Source organism: Rissa tridactyla, chromosome 6 (assembly GCF_028500815.1).
Source record: "Rissa tridactyla isolate bRisTri1 chromosome 6, bRisTri1.patW.cur.20221130, whole genome shotgun sequence".
NCBI classification, from domain to species: Eukaryota; Metazoa; Chordata; class Aves; order Charadriiformes; family Laridae; genus Rissa; species Rissa tridactyla.
In genome coordinates, this window is record NC_071471.1 from 56686306 (window position 1) to 56702009 (window position 15704).

Here is a 15704-nt window from a genome sequence, read left to right on the forward strand (position 1 = left end):
ACAGCAGTCCAAAATTTGCATTCCAGTCATACAGCAAGTGCATTTCTTTATTTGCAGGAGAATTTGAATAAAATCATGCAGACAAGAACAATTGCAAACATTTGTACTGAAGAGAGACTGTTTCCAGCCTCTCAGCACATTGTATGCTCTACTCCTCTATTCTCTACATATTCAAGTATACTGTAGCTTTTAGAATAAAAGAAATAATGCATAACAACTCCTCACCTATTTTAGCAAAAACAGCTGGTGTGGCAACCGTCCTACGTTTCCCATCATCTGCAAGATTTGATGAGTTTCCTGTGCTAGGAAAGAGTTTTCCATTCCGAAAGACAATAAACTGTAGCTTGCAAGTGGAGTTATCAACAGATTGCCAGGCTGAAGACTGAGAGAAGACAGACTGTGGCAAATGAACTGAAGCTACTGCTACAGCATTCTGTACAATGAGAAAAAAAAAGAAACATTTAAAATGCAAATCACAACAGGGTTGCTTTCATGATGTTTTAAACTCCTGTACAAGAAATGTACGCTGCCTTCCTTTTCCAACAGACTGGAAGCAACCAAAGAAGCACGAGCTGTAACCATGGGAATAGGATTGGTACAGTGCATATTAAAAGGGAAAACGTTTTGATTGAATGTGAGAGTCTATATGGTCAAGCTCCCTGCTGCAGAGGTGAGAATGGTTCTTACCGTGCCTGCTAGAGGGTCCATCAACACTGCAGATCTGATTTAAAGAGACAACCTCTACCAGGTTTTCTCCTTCACTTAAAACAGAATCAGACAACTTACATTAAAACATTTCTCTGAAGGGGTACTTAAAGAGTACAAAAATAATTTTATTAATACAAAAATTACATCAGCAGAGAGCTGCAAGTGCAGTAAACAACACATTCTATGAATATGTTTTTCTTGCTTCGTATAAGGAAAATCAGTTAAGTCTCTGTTTTAGTAACGCAGGATTAAAAAATATTACAAGCAGTAATGTAACAGAGGAAAACAAGACGGCACTAGGAGGAAATGAATGAAGACTGTCAGATCACTATAATGGCTTTGAGTTGTGAGTGTGTTATACACCCTTTTACAAGCAGATAATTCCCTTACAGCAGAGCTATAAAATACACCAAACATTATGTTCTGAGGACTTCACTCATCAAGCATTTTTTCCTGCCAAAGTAGCAAACTAATCATTAAAGACTGAGATATTTACAAGAAAAAACAAATGATGAGCAATGGGGAAATAAACAGGGAGTCTGTCCTGAGCCTTGAAGTGAAAAGTGTATGTATTTAAAAACAAACAAACTACAAAACGTTCTAATTTGCATTTCCCTCAAGGGCAAAGTATAGCTTCTGTGCACATAATTTACATAGATTATCACACAGTTTACTCATAGCACATGTGCGCTACCTCTTTGAGAAGTAAAACAATAATCTTCACAATCATGTACACAAACATGACATTAATAAATGTCCATGTGCTGGGAGAAATACATGTGAGTGATAAAAGGTACACAGAGATCAGCAAACTAAAACAAGTATGAGAAGCATCTAGTGACCTCATGATAAATATGGGAGAAAAGCACGAGTAGTCTGCGATGTCACTGGGATGCTTAAATAAACAGATAAAGGCGCCTGTACAATTTTCTCTTTATTACCATGTATAATACGGAAAGGTTTTGTGATTTTAACAATAAAAACACCAAAAATTCCTTTTTGAAGTTAGTATTCAAGCGAGGTGATGCTACTTATTAAAAATACTGAGGAAAAAAACAGAGGAAATAGCAACAGGAGATTTCTAGATTAGATTTTAAAATTACTATGAAGGCTCTAATTGGAATTAACCGAGCTAAACATCAAGCACTTGTCCTTCGATTGTTTCCACTGCCTAATTCACTAAAGCTGTCATAATTGGCTTTATCTCACGCTTCTGAAAAAGACATATTTTACTCTATGATATCCCAAACTATCTGTATATGCTGAGCCTCTGATGATACCATTTTGGCCATAAAATTGTTACCAATAGGTATGCACAGAAATTTTTAGAAGTGTCATTTGCAAACCCCAGACGCTGTTGAGGACTTATCTGGAGATGTACAGAAGTGTAAGAGAAGTTACAGTGTGGTTAACTTTATACTGGATTTTTATTATTATTCTGTGCTGTAAAAAGCAACAATGACATACTAAATAACACTAATTACTAATTATACACAAAAAGAGAAAGCTAGAAGCATCTGAATAAGCTTATGATAATGAAACCAACAGCTACAGGCAGTGGGATAAGCAACAATGTGCTATGACTTGACAAAAGCAGTCCTAGACAAGCCAGAGAAAACAACAGGTTTATAGCACTTTTGCTAAGAGGGGAAATGGTCTAATTCATTGTGGTTCTCTAATTTATTTTCCATTGGGACTTACTGATACCAATGGGAAAAAGTGTAGACAGAGCTCGGCTGTGGGACTGGGGAGGCGCAGAGAAGAGGCTGCAGACATCTGAAGCACGGAGAGCTGGTGTGCAGGTCTGATGCTGGGTTGCACAGCTGGGGAAAGACCAAAGTGATGTCCATCCCTCACCTCCTCACCAGTGACCCGTCTCTGCCCACACAGAGACCCTTCACTGCATAGCATAAAAGAAAGATCCCGATCAAAGTGTGATCCACAGACTACAGCTCCGCCTTACAGGGGCAAAGTCAAACACAGTGAAGAACAGCTGTACACAGCCTACAAATGGATTTCGTGTGGACTGGTCGCGCTCCTTGGACTGACTAAGCAAATCTCACACGTGCAGCAACACAGCATCAAATTACTCACGACAAAAAGACACATTTACAGAAAACGACTTTCTCATTAGGCTTCAGGAGAGTGTTTTCCCCCATTTGTCTCCCCAAAATGTACCAAGACTATAAATACCCATAACATTAACTATTTAATAATACTCACTAAATAATGTCTGCAGTCACTTCCCGGAATACAGTTTAATTGTGAATACTGCCCTATGGATACCCGTTATTTTAAACAATTTCTTTGGAGTGCAGGCCGTCTGGTGGAGTGAAGGGCAAAGGGACAGGGCTGTTTCTTGACAGGACAAATGTACGTGTAAAGTCAAAATACTCACTGCACATCAAATATTTACTTTATGTAGAAATTCCTCAAAATTAAACATCAAACTGTCTGTTACAGCAACATGCCTGCCAACAAGCTCCTGTGCTAGGGTATTAATGAAAAATGCACACATTGACAGTGCCCACACATCCACAATGCTGTTTAAAAATATGAATAAATATTTGTGAACAGTTTTAACATCTAAGATACGTGACAATCTTCTTTTCAATAGCATTAGTCATTATTCACATGAGAGGGATGATCTGAGCACTCAGGCAATCCATGTTATTGTGGTAGAGGATGGATGGAGCCTGACTGGAGGCTCAGTCTTGGATTCCGCTAATCTCATGTGTAGTGATGAATAAATCAGTTCACCAGTCTTGCCTCAGTTTCCCTCGCATTTGGTGAAATAAAAATGATGGTATTTCTTTTGCTTTCTAAGGTGCTCCTAAGTCTAGAGATGAAACACAACGTGGGAACAGATTATTACTAATACCAGCGACAATGACATCAAATTTTGACTGAATGACTGTACTTCAGATGTTTCAAAATCCACATAAATAATTTCATTTTTAAAAATTTACTTGGACACCATATCACCATGTCACATAAGAACTGACATATCTGAACATGATAGTGGCAGCATCTCAAGAAGCTGCTCCACCTCTAAGAGAGGAGAAAGAGCACTAGAGACAAAACCACCATCAAATGTCCTGCATGGGAGCTGCAGCTTTCCAATGACACAGGTCAGCACTGGCATCTCATATTTTCCCTGGAAAAGCACAGAATCTGTGTCAGCAATTTACTAGTCAGGTTTTAGACATTCTGTGAGCGTTTTGAAAACGGAATGTCAATAATCCCTTCATGACTCCATTTCACTTTTAGTCCTATTAACTGGATTGTATTGGCATTCAGAAAAGAAATCCTGAACATATTGTATATTTTTCTAAGGAATATTTTTCTGCTGGAAAATACCAGAGTTTTAAAATGAAAGCTATCCACACATTTGTGCATAAATATGATAGAAATTATGCATATTTCAAAAGCTCCCAGTTATCTTCCATGTTATCTGCCCAGATATTAAAAAAAATCTGCTGTGTGACCTGCAGCCAGGGAAAGAGGGCTTATCAGCACTAAACCAGCTCTGAGGATTTTCTGGGAGGGCTCCTAGGACTCCTGGCTCCGAAGACTTCTTGGAACCTGGGAAATTTTCCAAAAAGCCAAATAAAAGGTTGTTTTAAGCACTCTGAATCATAATTTGGAAAGTACAGTTTTGTAAGTACTTCTGAAGTTTCGTTTTTTGTTTCCATTTCAGAGCTATTTTTTGTGCGTGTGGATTTTTTCAAAATATCTGATGAACAGAACAGCACAAATAAATCCAACTGGATCCCATAAGTTTTAAATTTGAATGGAAACCTCATTCTAAAGAGGAAACGGTCCTCAGGATATTGAGAGCTACAGACTCTTGACATTTTTGTAGCTCATGCATGTGTGACCCTTATTAAAAACGTTTTAAGGGAAAAATGAAAGATTTAAAGTGAAGTTTTTCCCCAGGCAGTTTTATTCTGGTCAGCAGTCCATTCCTTACAATCAATGCTAGCATTTGCAAGGAGTTTTTAAGTGTTTAGGAAAGACAGCCTCTTGCCTTAGGTGCCTTTGTGATATGTTGGCCCTTCTACTTTAACGATTCTTTAAAGAGACCTGCTCCCATTTTGAACATTGCTTCCCCAATATCTTGCTATACTTGTCTAAAATTTAGCATAGTATTGAGAGACCATACCCATTATCACACAATCATTATCAAGGAAGATACTTGGTAACCACTGTGGAATGACAGAAATCAAATTTTTTTCAGTAGCTCTTCCTTGCGTATGCTTTGATAATAGATTGATTTTGAGTTCAAGCACAGTATTTCTTTTTGAGATAAAATATATTTCATAGGAAATCATCCAATTTTGAGTCCCCAGAACAGTCATAAGGTATATTTTTCCAGTCGGCAATTTCCTTAACTTAAATAACAGCACCTTAACAAGAGGTCAGAAGAAAACTGGGGCGGGGGAAGAAGAGTAAATGAAATCATCTGAATGCCTAGCAGAGAACTGGAAAAGCAGCTCCATTGCTTCCAAATTTTAAAGAATCTGATGAGGTGTTTTATAGATTCAGATGCAAGACACCATATATTATATTATTAAAGATACAAGGATGTTGCCAAAATAGGCGAGCTATATAAAGTTACAGTAGCAGTAAACAAAAAGTAGAAATTAAGCTCTACAACAAACAGCCTGTATTACTAAATATGTTATGACTGAGTTAAGACTGTGGTCATCATAATAAAATCAAGCAAATAAATTATTTATACATATACAATAGATTTTATTTTGGCCCTCAAACAAGGCAGCAGCTCCTTAGAAGCAACTGAAAATTTCAGTTTGGACTATATGTGAAAGGTTTGGCAATTAACATAAAAAAAAATGCAAAATTATTTTTTCAGATGTCTCTCCTGGTAGGTATTTAAATAACATTCCTTTGGAATTATATCAGCATATGAGATAAGGACAGGTATTTGGCCCATTGCTGTGAGGCTTTAGGTAGACTGTACCCTGAGTACTACTTTTCTAGTATGAAAAATATCAACGAAAGACCTCTAAAATTTAGACTATCTGGGAATTTGCCAAATAAAGTTTCTACAAAAAGAATGGAAATAATGCCAGTTTGAAGAAGTATGGTTATACAAGACACATACTCCATGACAAACAATTTGACAGGTCCTAAAAGAGATAGGATTGATCATTTTTTTTTTTTTTAAATGGGAGGAAGCCAAGCAAGCAAAATAGGAGATCCCCAGCTGTGTTAACTTATCTACGTAACCTCGCTCCTGATTTGTCACAATTTAACTACGCTTTTTAGACTGCTGTTTAAACACAAGTCTGGAAAGGCTCAGGGATGACTAGCAAGTGAAAAGCAAAATTTATATAGATTCCCAGAGAGAAATGAAGAGGTACCTCCAAAAATGCAACATAAAATCACCTGGCTATTGAGATGAAATTGCTAAGCATGTTAGGATTATTATGTGGTAAAGTCATTATGTGGTAATGCTGCAGTTCACATCCACCTCAATATCTGGAAACCTAAGTACAGAATCCAAGATAGCTTTGTTCTAGTCAGGCATAAATGCTGTTTTAGTGCTAAGTGAAAATGTGGCATCAAAAAGAAATACAGGCAAATTGTATGAAAAGGTACAAACCCATCTAATGTGTGTTTAAAGTTATTAATAATAAAGGTGTTCTAGAGTTTTCTAGAGTCATGCTGTAGAAACGTTAGATTTAGCAAATAGCATGGAAATTTTAGAAAAGCTGGCAATATAAAATAATCTTGGAAAACCTGATTGTCAGTAACCCTTTTCTAATAAAAGTAAAAAATAAAAGTAATCTCCACATTAGGATTTTGTATTTCAAATTTGAAATCTTGTCAAATTCAGGAAATTCATTAATAACAATTCACAGGACTTACGAGATCAAGAATGGATTAGCAGATCAAAAAGGACAATGAGTATAATCAGAAAGTGTATGAAAGGGAGAAAAACCCACTGATCAGTGAAACAAAATAGTTTAAGTTTCAAGAAAAGGATGAATACAGGGATAATTGCCAAATCCATTTTACATACAGCAGTAAGTTCTTCAGATCTATATTAAAAAATAACAAGGAAAGAAGTAGAGCTGCCATATAGAAAGAATCAGGTAGAGATAAAACAAACTAAAAATATTAGGTAATACATTTTTTATTTAGCTTCAATGAAAGTGTTGATGTTTACATGAAGACAATGTTAAGATCAATAATGAGAAAAAGAATACAAAAACTACCACAAATGTCAAAGCAAAATTCAATAAGAGCTGAATATTGTCCTACAAATCTTTGAAAGAACTGACACATGAAATCAAAGGACAATTGTAATTTTTTTTTTTTTTTTAGGAATCTACCAAGGTGGTCATAGAGCAATGATGACTGCTCTGTAAAGTGATCTACAGTTAAGGTGTAGATCATGGTATAGACCTATGCACGAGTGAACAACTTTATTGCCCAGTTTACAGTGTTATTCACAGCTGCTGCTGCCATATTGGTCTGCTTCTGTCTCCAATGACAAGCTGTTTTTAATGAGTTCAAAAGAGTTGACTGGTAAATTGCATAAAAATGTGGTGTCCTTTAGGCACTTCTACATGGACCACTATGTCATAGTTCCTGCATTCTGGTGTGATGCATTGAAGTTGCTTATGCATTCATGCGTTATTCCTCCTAACCATAGGTCAGCATTGAGGACTTCATTATCAATGCATCCATGAAAATACGGTCAGAAAATGTAGTACTTTTCTTCCAAGAAAAGGAAAACGTGTAGAATTCCACAAGCAACAACTGACCTGTTAACCTGATATTGTGAGGGAAAAGAAAAAGAGGGGGGGAAAAAAAAAATCAAAGAAAAAGATAACACAAAGGGAGACCAGGTAGGTTTACTAAGCGTCAATAATGCCAGACTCACATGATAGTCCTTCTTGATAACTGTTTTTCTAGACAAGGCAATACAATTCACCATATTTCCTTGGTCTTCGGTAAAATATTGGATGCTACATAGAAAATATTAGCCGAGTTGAGACACTGAGAATTAGTAATAAATAGTGTCAGGTGAATAAAGAACAAGCTAAAATTGATAATACGATTATTTACTTTGAAAAAGCAAGACAGGAGTGAATATATCTGAAGTTTCTATGAAAATCAGTTTGGGAACTTCCAATTTTGATTTGATGACCTTGAAACAGAGAGGAATGTCTCCTAAGACAACGTTCAAAATTTTACAGATTTGTAATGAGAACTTCTATTATAAGCTGGTGAAACAGACCACTTTGGAAAGCAACAGACAAGGAAAAGGACTTGAAAGCACTGTTTGATCACAGGATGACTCAGAGCCACTATAATTTAACAATAAAAAAAAAAAAAAGAAAATACAGTCCTGAACATACAAGATGACACATTTCCATGGAAATACTCTGATTTTAAAAGCCTAATCAGAAACACACTACACCATTTTTATCAACTGGGCTCAGGAAAAATCAGGCCAGAATAGAATGGGTGTAGAGGATGGTTAATAGGGTCACCATTAAAACGAATAATTTGTTTCACAAGTGCAGAGTAGAAGAGTTTAGCTTTGTTAGCCTAGCAAAATGGAAGAAGAGGCTGTGCCTGCCCTCTTTGAAAATACCAGAGGAATAGCATCTAGGGAGGAAGAAGAGTCATGTGAGCAAAGAGCCAGCACGAGCACAAGGACAAACAGGACATTGGTCAAGAGCAAAAATGCAGACTTAAAAGTATGAAAATATTTCCTAGCCTTATAACAGAGAGGAGAGGATAGCTTTCACACATTATGGACACAAAGGAAAAAAACACCTACTCCTGATAGAATCTTTGAAAACTTTATGATAGAATTACAAAATGCTGTTTAAAAGTTTTGGTTTATTTCTCTGTTTTACAAGAAGTGTCTCAAATTCCTTTTGAGAACTGATGAATTCCCCGAATAAAGGAATTCCTGAACTTCCTACTTCTACTTACATCCCCAGTACACAGTTAATAGAGCTTGTAAAAATCTCACTAAGAAGAAAAAGAGTTTAAAAAACTATACAGTCATGGTAGATTCAAGTGACTCATATCTGCAATAAAAGAACATTGAGCATGGAAATATTATCATTTTTTTGAGAAACAAGAAAAAAATTTGCACACATGCAAGAGCTGCAGACAGTCAGCAAACTTGAAAATTGAGCCACTTAACGGAGACACCTATTTCAGAAATCTTAAAATAAATGTCTAAAAATAGAACAATTAAATACAGATGTCACAGGGAGTAGTAAAAAAATGAAGACACAGGCATATTTATATTTCTTATCTTCCTACTATTTGTCCTTAAAATTGAAGAGATCTTTAGCACTTTTGCCAGAGCTCAGTCTCCTATACTGCGTGATGGTCAAGACAGCAATATCCGTCACAGGTAACCATTAACTACTGACACTCAGACGAACATACATGCCTAATATGCAATCACATAAACCCCCTAATCACTATACTACCATTCCTAAACAAGAATCCCAGATTTACTCTGCCCGAAATAGGATAGAAAATGAAGACATCCTTCCTTTGTGGTAGCATCAGTAGTAGCACTAGTGGGTAACCCTGTGGCTCTGAATAAAAGACAAAATCCTTTCATTACACTGTTGGATCAGCCAGCAATCTCCCATACACTCAGGCTGCACCTATAGGTAGGACCATAATACTTAACTCCGATATTGCGGTGATTTCAAAGAAAGCCTTTGAGGCAACTCCAGTATCAGTTGAAACAGGTGATTCTGCAAAAGCCGCAGAAAGAACGATGAATCTGCAGACAACCTCAAACATTACTGTTCCAGTAGCTACAACGTAAGAATGAGGATTAAGAACCGCATTTGTAAATGATTTACTGCTGATAATTTGTTAGTATACTTTCTGCATATTCCAGAATTCCATACCAGCAATTTCATTTTAAAATTTCCAAGTTTTACCCAATTTTTCACCTTTTATGGTAACGTATCTTTTGCCCAAATGCTGACAACAGAAAAAACACCGTAATGCACAACAAAAATCAATAATGAGGGAACGAGATCATATAAATTGAATTTTATATAAGAAACACAACATAATTTTGTTATAATGTCAATTATTAGTTTTTATATTTAATTTAGATTAAGTTTTAGTTTTAAAGTTTTTTTTAGATTTTTCAGACAGCACTACATGACTGTCAGTTAAGGGTTTCTTATTGCAAGTCAAGCAGAGTCCGCGATAGACTTGCCATAATGCAGAAAGTTATGCCAGAGAACACATAAAATTAGTCTTCCTGGGAATGTAAGAGTTCTTAAGGGTGGCTTATGAGTTTTCAACTGGAAATTAAAGGGGGTTTTTTGGGGGGGAAGATCCTTGACGTGTTAAAGGATTTTCACACACCCCAAAATTCAGGCTGTAACTTTCCGTTGTTTTCCCCTGGACCTACAGAGACTCACTGCAGCTTCATTTTTAAAAAAGATGGCTTCTGGCAGTGCGCTCTACAGGAAGACTCACCCTCTTAGGAGTTTGGTTCACCGGGCCCTTCAGGGATGCATTAGCTCCTAGAAACACTACATTTTCCTCTGAGCAGCCTGGGATGAAGGAGTATTTTTCCTTTTTATTTAGAAGCTCAGTTCATTTTCAGGCATTAAATATGCGAGGTCTTTCTGGAAAGATAGTAAGCATATTCAGGTTTTTTATTGCATTGATGAGACTGTGGTTTTAATTGTTGCAGATGCACTCAGAGGATGGGATGGGCATATGCTAAATTGTCAGAATTTTTAAATATAAAGTCACAATAAATAATCTCGGGAGCTGTCTAAGTGGAACATTCAGCTACATAATTACAATGCTTTCACCATGGATCTTAGGAAGGGCATCATAATTATACAGAATACCTAACTAAGCAAATACCTTTTACAGCTCATTGACCACTGCATTCAATTGTATATAAGTATTACCAGTTTAGAAGAAAGGATCATGTGAATTCTAGCTTTGTCATACTGGCATACATGAGGGTTTTTTGCCACGGCCACTTTTAATTTATTTTTTGGAACAAGGTGAATTGTGTTAATGTAGGCCTCATTAGGTCTTGCTTTCTGCATGCTCCATAGTTTAGTAATTATCATACATAAGAAACTATTAGGAATGGGAACAAAGAGAATATTTCCCACTACTCAGACAAAGTGTTTAAAAAGATTTTTCTAAAGTTGCAGAAACACAATGTGATTTAAAGGAGAAAGGATACTAGGTGGCTTATATGCATAAGTAAAACCACTCTGTACTAAACAAAATTCATATGCATTTTAATAGAGTGTACTACATACCATTAGGGATTTTATGATTTTTCTAAAGTCTTAGATAATTTGTGTATATCCATTTATTGAATATGAGTACACAGTGATGCAACCATTAGGTAACACAGTAATTCAAAATGACTGAATATTGCAACTATTTAATCATACTAGATGATAAGATTTCTAATTTCACTGATGTGGTATTCACACTTAGTTAAGCTAGATAAATAAAAGTTCATTTAGTAACGTAAGTGGGAATGTAGTGAAAAAGATTAATTCAGAATTTTTTAATAAACTATTTTGATATAATTTTCCTGAGGCAAAGTGAGCTTCTACATTGCATATAACATACAGAAGTCCAAGTATGAAGTGTTTTTCTGGTGCTGTCTTTTCATAAAGATGACTGTAATGAAATGCTGACATTGCTGCTTGATGACTACTGAAACCTTGCCCCCTGTCTGATAATGGAGGAAAGCTGAAACTGCCAAAAATAATTTTAACAATCTGTGTCCTTTAGGAAGTGAATTTAAAATTCCACACCATGAAACAACTCAACATTCTGCAGATTTTGAATTATTTGGGTATTATCCTCAGGAATGATCCCTATTGCCTATAGCCATTAAACAATTCAGACACAGCATTACTCTTGCAAGCCGTAAACTGGGCAAGGCACACATTTCTAGAAGTGGATCTGAGATCACTCCATTCCTTTGCTTTGCTACGTAGAGACAGTTAAGTATTTGAAAAAGTGGTAAGATTGCCTTTTCTTTAGTCAACATATGCACAATCACACTTTCCTTCACTCTAGTACAAGATAATCTTCCCTATCCTCACAACAGTCAAGAAAATACACCTTCTGAGGAGGAGCAAATACGGTTTCTTCCATCCTTCTGTTCCCAAACTCAGTTTTCCATTTTGAAAAACTGATATATTTTAGTCTCCAACTTGCCAAAAAAATTATCTGCTTCCTGAATTTCAGTCATTCAGTTGATTTATTAGCTTCTACAGTACAGTCAGAAAGCATGTGACGTAAGAATAAAGGTAAAAAAAGTGAGTAAAGTGAGTATAGCTACACAGGCAAGAGAGAAGTTCTGAGTCACGTAAGTGTCTTCACATTTGGATGAAAGAACCCAAGGTCTCCAGACCCTTGAGTTGTATGGTGGTAAAGTGGATGTATCTCGATGGCAAGTGACATTTCAAAATTCTTATAATTGAGATGTTGAGTATGAAGGAGAAGACAGGCACTCCACTACTGCTAATCCCTGTAGTTGTTAGTAGCTGCTGCTCCTCAAAGCTCCCCCACAAAATCACATACCCTGCTCCACGAGTCTTGCACACATCTTCAGGATTCTGACACCCCCAGTGCGGACACAAAAGACAAGATACTGAGCTCAGTATGATGATGAAATAATAAAGTCAGAATTTCACCCTTAAAGTTCAGTTCTGGCCGAATGCCATGCTGAACACCTAGTTAGAGTAAACCCAAATATAGATTTGGTACATATGTTTGTGTGTGAAATACGAGACCATAGATATTGAAGGGATTTATCCAAGACTACGTTTGTACGAGCATTAGTGCTTGTACAGCATTAGTGGGTCAAAATTTGTTCCACGTTGGTGATGTAAGCCTTTGTTTCTGTTTTAATTTTTGGACAAGCGGACAGAAAGGAAGGGAAGAAAGGAGTCCATCTGGAAAGTAAGTTGTCAATTCATTAACAGCACTACCCTTTTCCAAGCCATTCTATTTTGGGGTTATAAATAGAAAATGGATATTGTGTGAGGAATAGTATATTCCCCCAATCCTTTTTTAAAAGAAACAGTATAAGTTGTTCTTCTTGCAAGTAACATTTGCAGATATGTTTTTCACCAGCAATCTACAGTCATGAGGAAGCTTTGAAAATAAAACATTGCGGGATGCATGCATAAGTACATTGTATGTATAGTTCATGTGAAAATCTGCTGCGTCGGACCTTTGGTTCAGCCAGAGAGCATTCAGAGCCAAACAGAATACTTCTACCTCCAGCTGACTCACACGTACTCTCATTGTCCTCATCAAAAATTACTGGTTTATCTGGACAGACTCCTTAGCCCAGAACACATCCATTCTAGCAAGCACTTAGGGACAATCTATCTTGATTCTTTCTACTGAGTTTTTCTAAGGGATTTGTTACAGAGCTATGTGAACATCAAAAATATTTGCTAGCATTATCCACAATAAAATCCAATAACAACCACAATGGAAGTGAGGTCTGAGTGAACCTTCCATCAGACCACGTCTCCACCAATCTAGTGATCACTTTATACAGCCCTGTCAGTTGAAGAAGGTTGGAAGAAACCTAACTCTCATTTCTGAACATTTCACAGATGCTAAGAAACCACCTAGGCATACGTGCAAATTTTTCTGTTACTGCAAAAATAATCACTTGACACAGTCAGTGTTAAGCATTTAATTTCTAAAAGTTGACTGAATTAAAATCTTAGTCCTCTAGTCAAATCAAATTTTGTAGCTCAGCTGCTACAAAGCAGTTATGATGTTCTCCTGGTTAAGATTTTAAAATACTAACGTACATTATCAGTTCTTGTCATCAGTCTTCGCTACATGAAATCTCATAGTTTATATTGGGTGAGGATAGTTTTATATTTCTAGGGCAGTATGCAGTGTATTGCTCTCACCGAAGTGAGCACCTTCGAGTTGAGATGCTAAAGAAGGTCACTTGAGACTTCTTAAATAGTGCATGAACCCAACTGAGGTCTCAACTAACCCCAGGAGAGCATCCTTTCATTCCCACTCAGTGACTGTTGAGAATGATGTTTCCTAATACAATATAATAGATTTCTAATATAATAGATTCCTGTAAATACTCAGATAGGTGCTAACCTAAAGTTAGAAGGGATGAAACTTGTATAGTAATAAATAAAGACTGAGAACTAAGAACTTACATCAGTCTTCTCTCCCCATTTCTTAGATGAAGCAAAAGAGAATAACAATACCTTTCTTAATTCTTCCAAATGCAAAGCTGCTTTCAGTTTGCAATGTACTAGAGGAGCGGATGGGGAAGCATAGCCTTTTTGTTTTGCTCATGGCTTTTGAATTAATACAAGTTTTCAAGTATTAGTGCTGCAGGGCCTGTATACTGAAAAAGCAACCGCAACATGTTCATTAAAAATAGCGGTCTATATGCCATGAAGTATTCACTTTTTAAAATCTTGTAAATTAGTTATATAAGCAGCAAATTTGCAATTTAATCAGTAGAAAATGAATTGGTTTACATTGTTATATGTTAGCATTCGCAACGGTTTGAATATTTTTGGTCTTCCTCTCTTGCTCTACTGATTTTCTAATCTTTTTCAGTAAAGGTCAATTCTTCTGGCATCAGTATATTTAATGTGTTCACAAATTTGTACCAAAGGCCTTTATTTTAAAGGGCTTCATTTTATCAGTCAGACACATCAACTGTGTGTATAATTCAGACTTTCTCAAGGGCTTCCACTGCCAAATTTGACTGATTTCAAGTGTGTTACCATTCTTGCTGAATCACTTCCAGTCTCCTATGAAATTGATATGCCTTTATTTTAGGCAGTAGCAATGTTCATTTTCTAACATAAAAACTTAATGTGTTCACCATTTCACTATCTTTTTGTTCTGGACTCCCCAGTTTTACTTTCTGCATTAAATAGGATGGGTGTACTTGGCTGAATCCTGCACATGCATTTCTGGACTCTTGCTACTGCTACTGCCAGATGCTGATATGAGTACCTGAGTGTATGCATTAATTATTTAGGAGCGAGGATCTGAAAGAAACGTGCTCAAGGAGGGAAAGGGAAAGAAAATCAATACAGAAAAAAATCAAGACTCTCATGCCAACTGAAGGATTAACATCATGTACAAAATTAATAACTGACATTATTAGCTGAAAGACAGTGTATTTGAGAAAAACTGGCAAAGTCCCAGATTGTCTATCTCAGCAACAAGACAGACTTACGGTTTTTTATCATCAGGAATTCTGAGTTCTGGAAGCTCTATATATCTACAAAGATATGAAAACACTGCTGCCAAGGGCACAGACTCTACTGAAAACTGTATTCCCATTTTTCTCCAATCACTGTCTAACATAAGGAAGAGGTACTTTTATAGCAAGTACGAGGGCCTTGATAAAACTAGAAAAGACTAATTTAACAAACTAATGAATAGATTTTGACCCTACTTGCCCAACTACACTTAGACTTACTGTGTTTTATTTCTTTCCTACAGGACACATCATCTGAAAAGCAAAGGTCTTCTCTTGAAAACAGCATTAAGTAAATGTCTCAACTTGAACAAAATGAAATAACTTCCGTTAGTGTCCCAATTTCTTCAATACATAAACACAAAAATAAAAATTGATTGGCCACTTTGTGCGCTTCTGTGCTTCTAAATTTCAATATTCCCACGTTTCTTCAATAGATGTACATTAAAACTGCAGTGACAACTACATTCATAAGAAAACAAAACTGTACTCACTAGTTATAAATATCTTACAGTCTGTCTTTTAATTTTATCACCTTGTTGGGGCTCTTTGCAGGACACACCAAAAACATATTCTTGATGTAGTTTTGATATCCCTCTAGCTTTTTAGATCATTTTTTTTAATGTCTCTGTTCGGAAGCAATAACCCAAAAATTATGCACTCTGCGTGTCTGAACAACAGCATTTTCTTGCTT

General features: G+C 36.3%; 1 protein-coding gene across 1 annotated transcript in view; it reads right to left on the reverse strand.

Annotated features, from left to right (window-relative positions):
- Window positions 1-15704, reverse strand: part of LOC128911034 (adhesion G protein-coupled receptor A3-like) — a 279984-nt gene that overhangs the window by 54075 nt on the left and 210205 nt on the right. The window contains exon 13 of the mRNA XM_054205261.1: window positions 226-433. Within this exon, the coding sequence (XP_054061236.1) occupies window positions 226-433 (208 nt within the window). The remainder of the gene's footprint in view (window positions 1-225; window positions 434-15704) is intronic.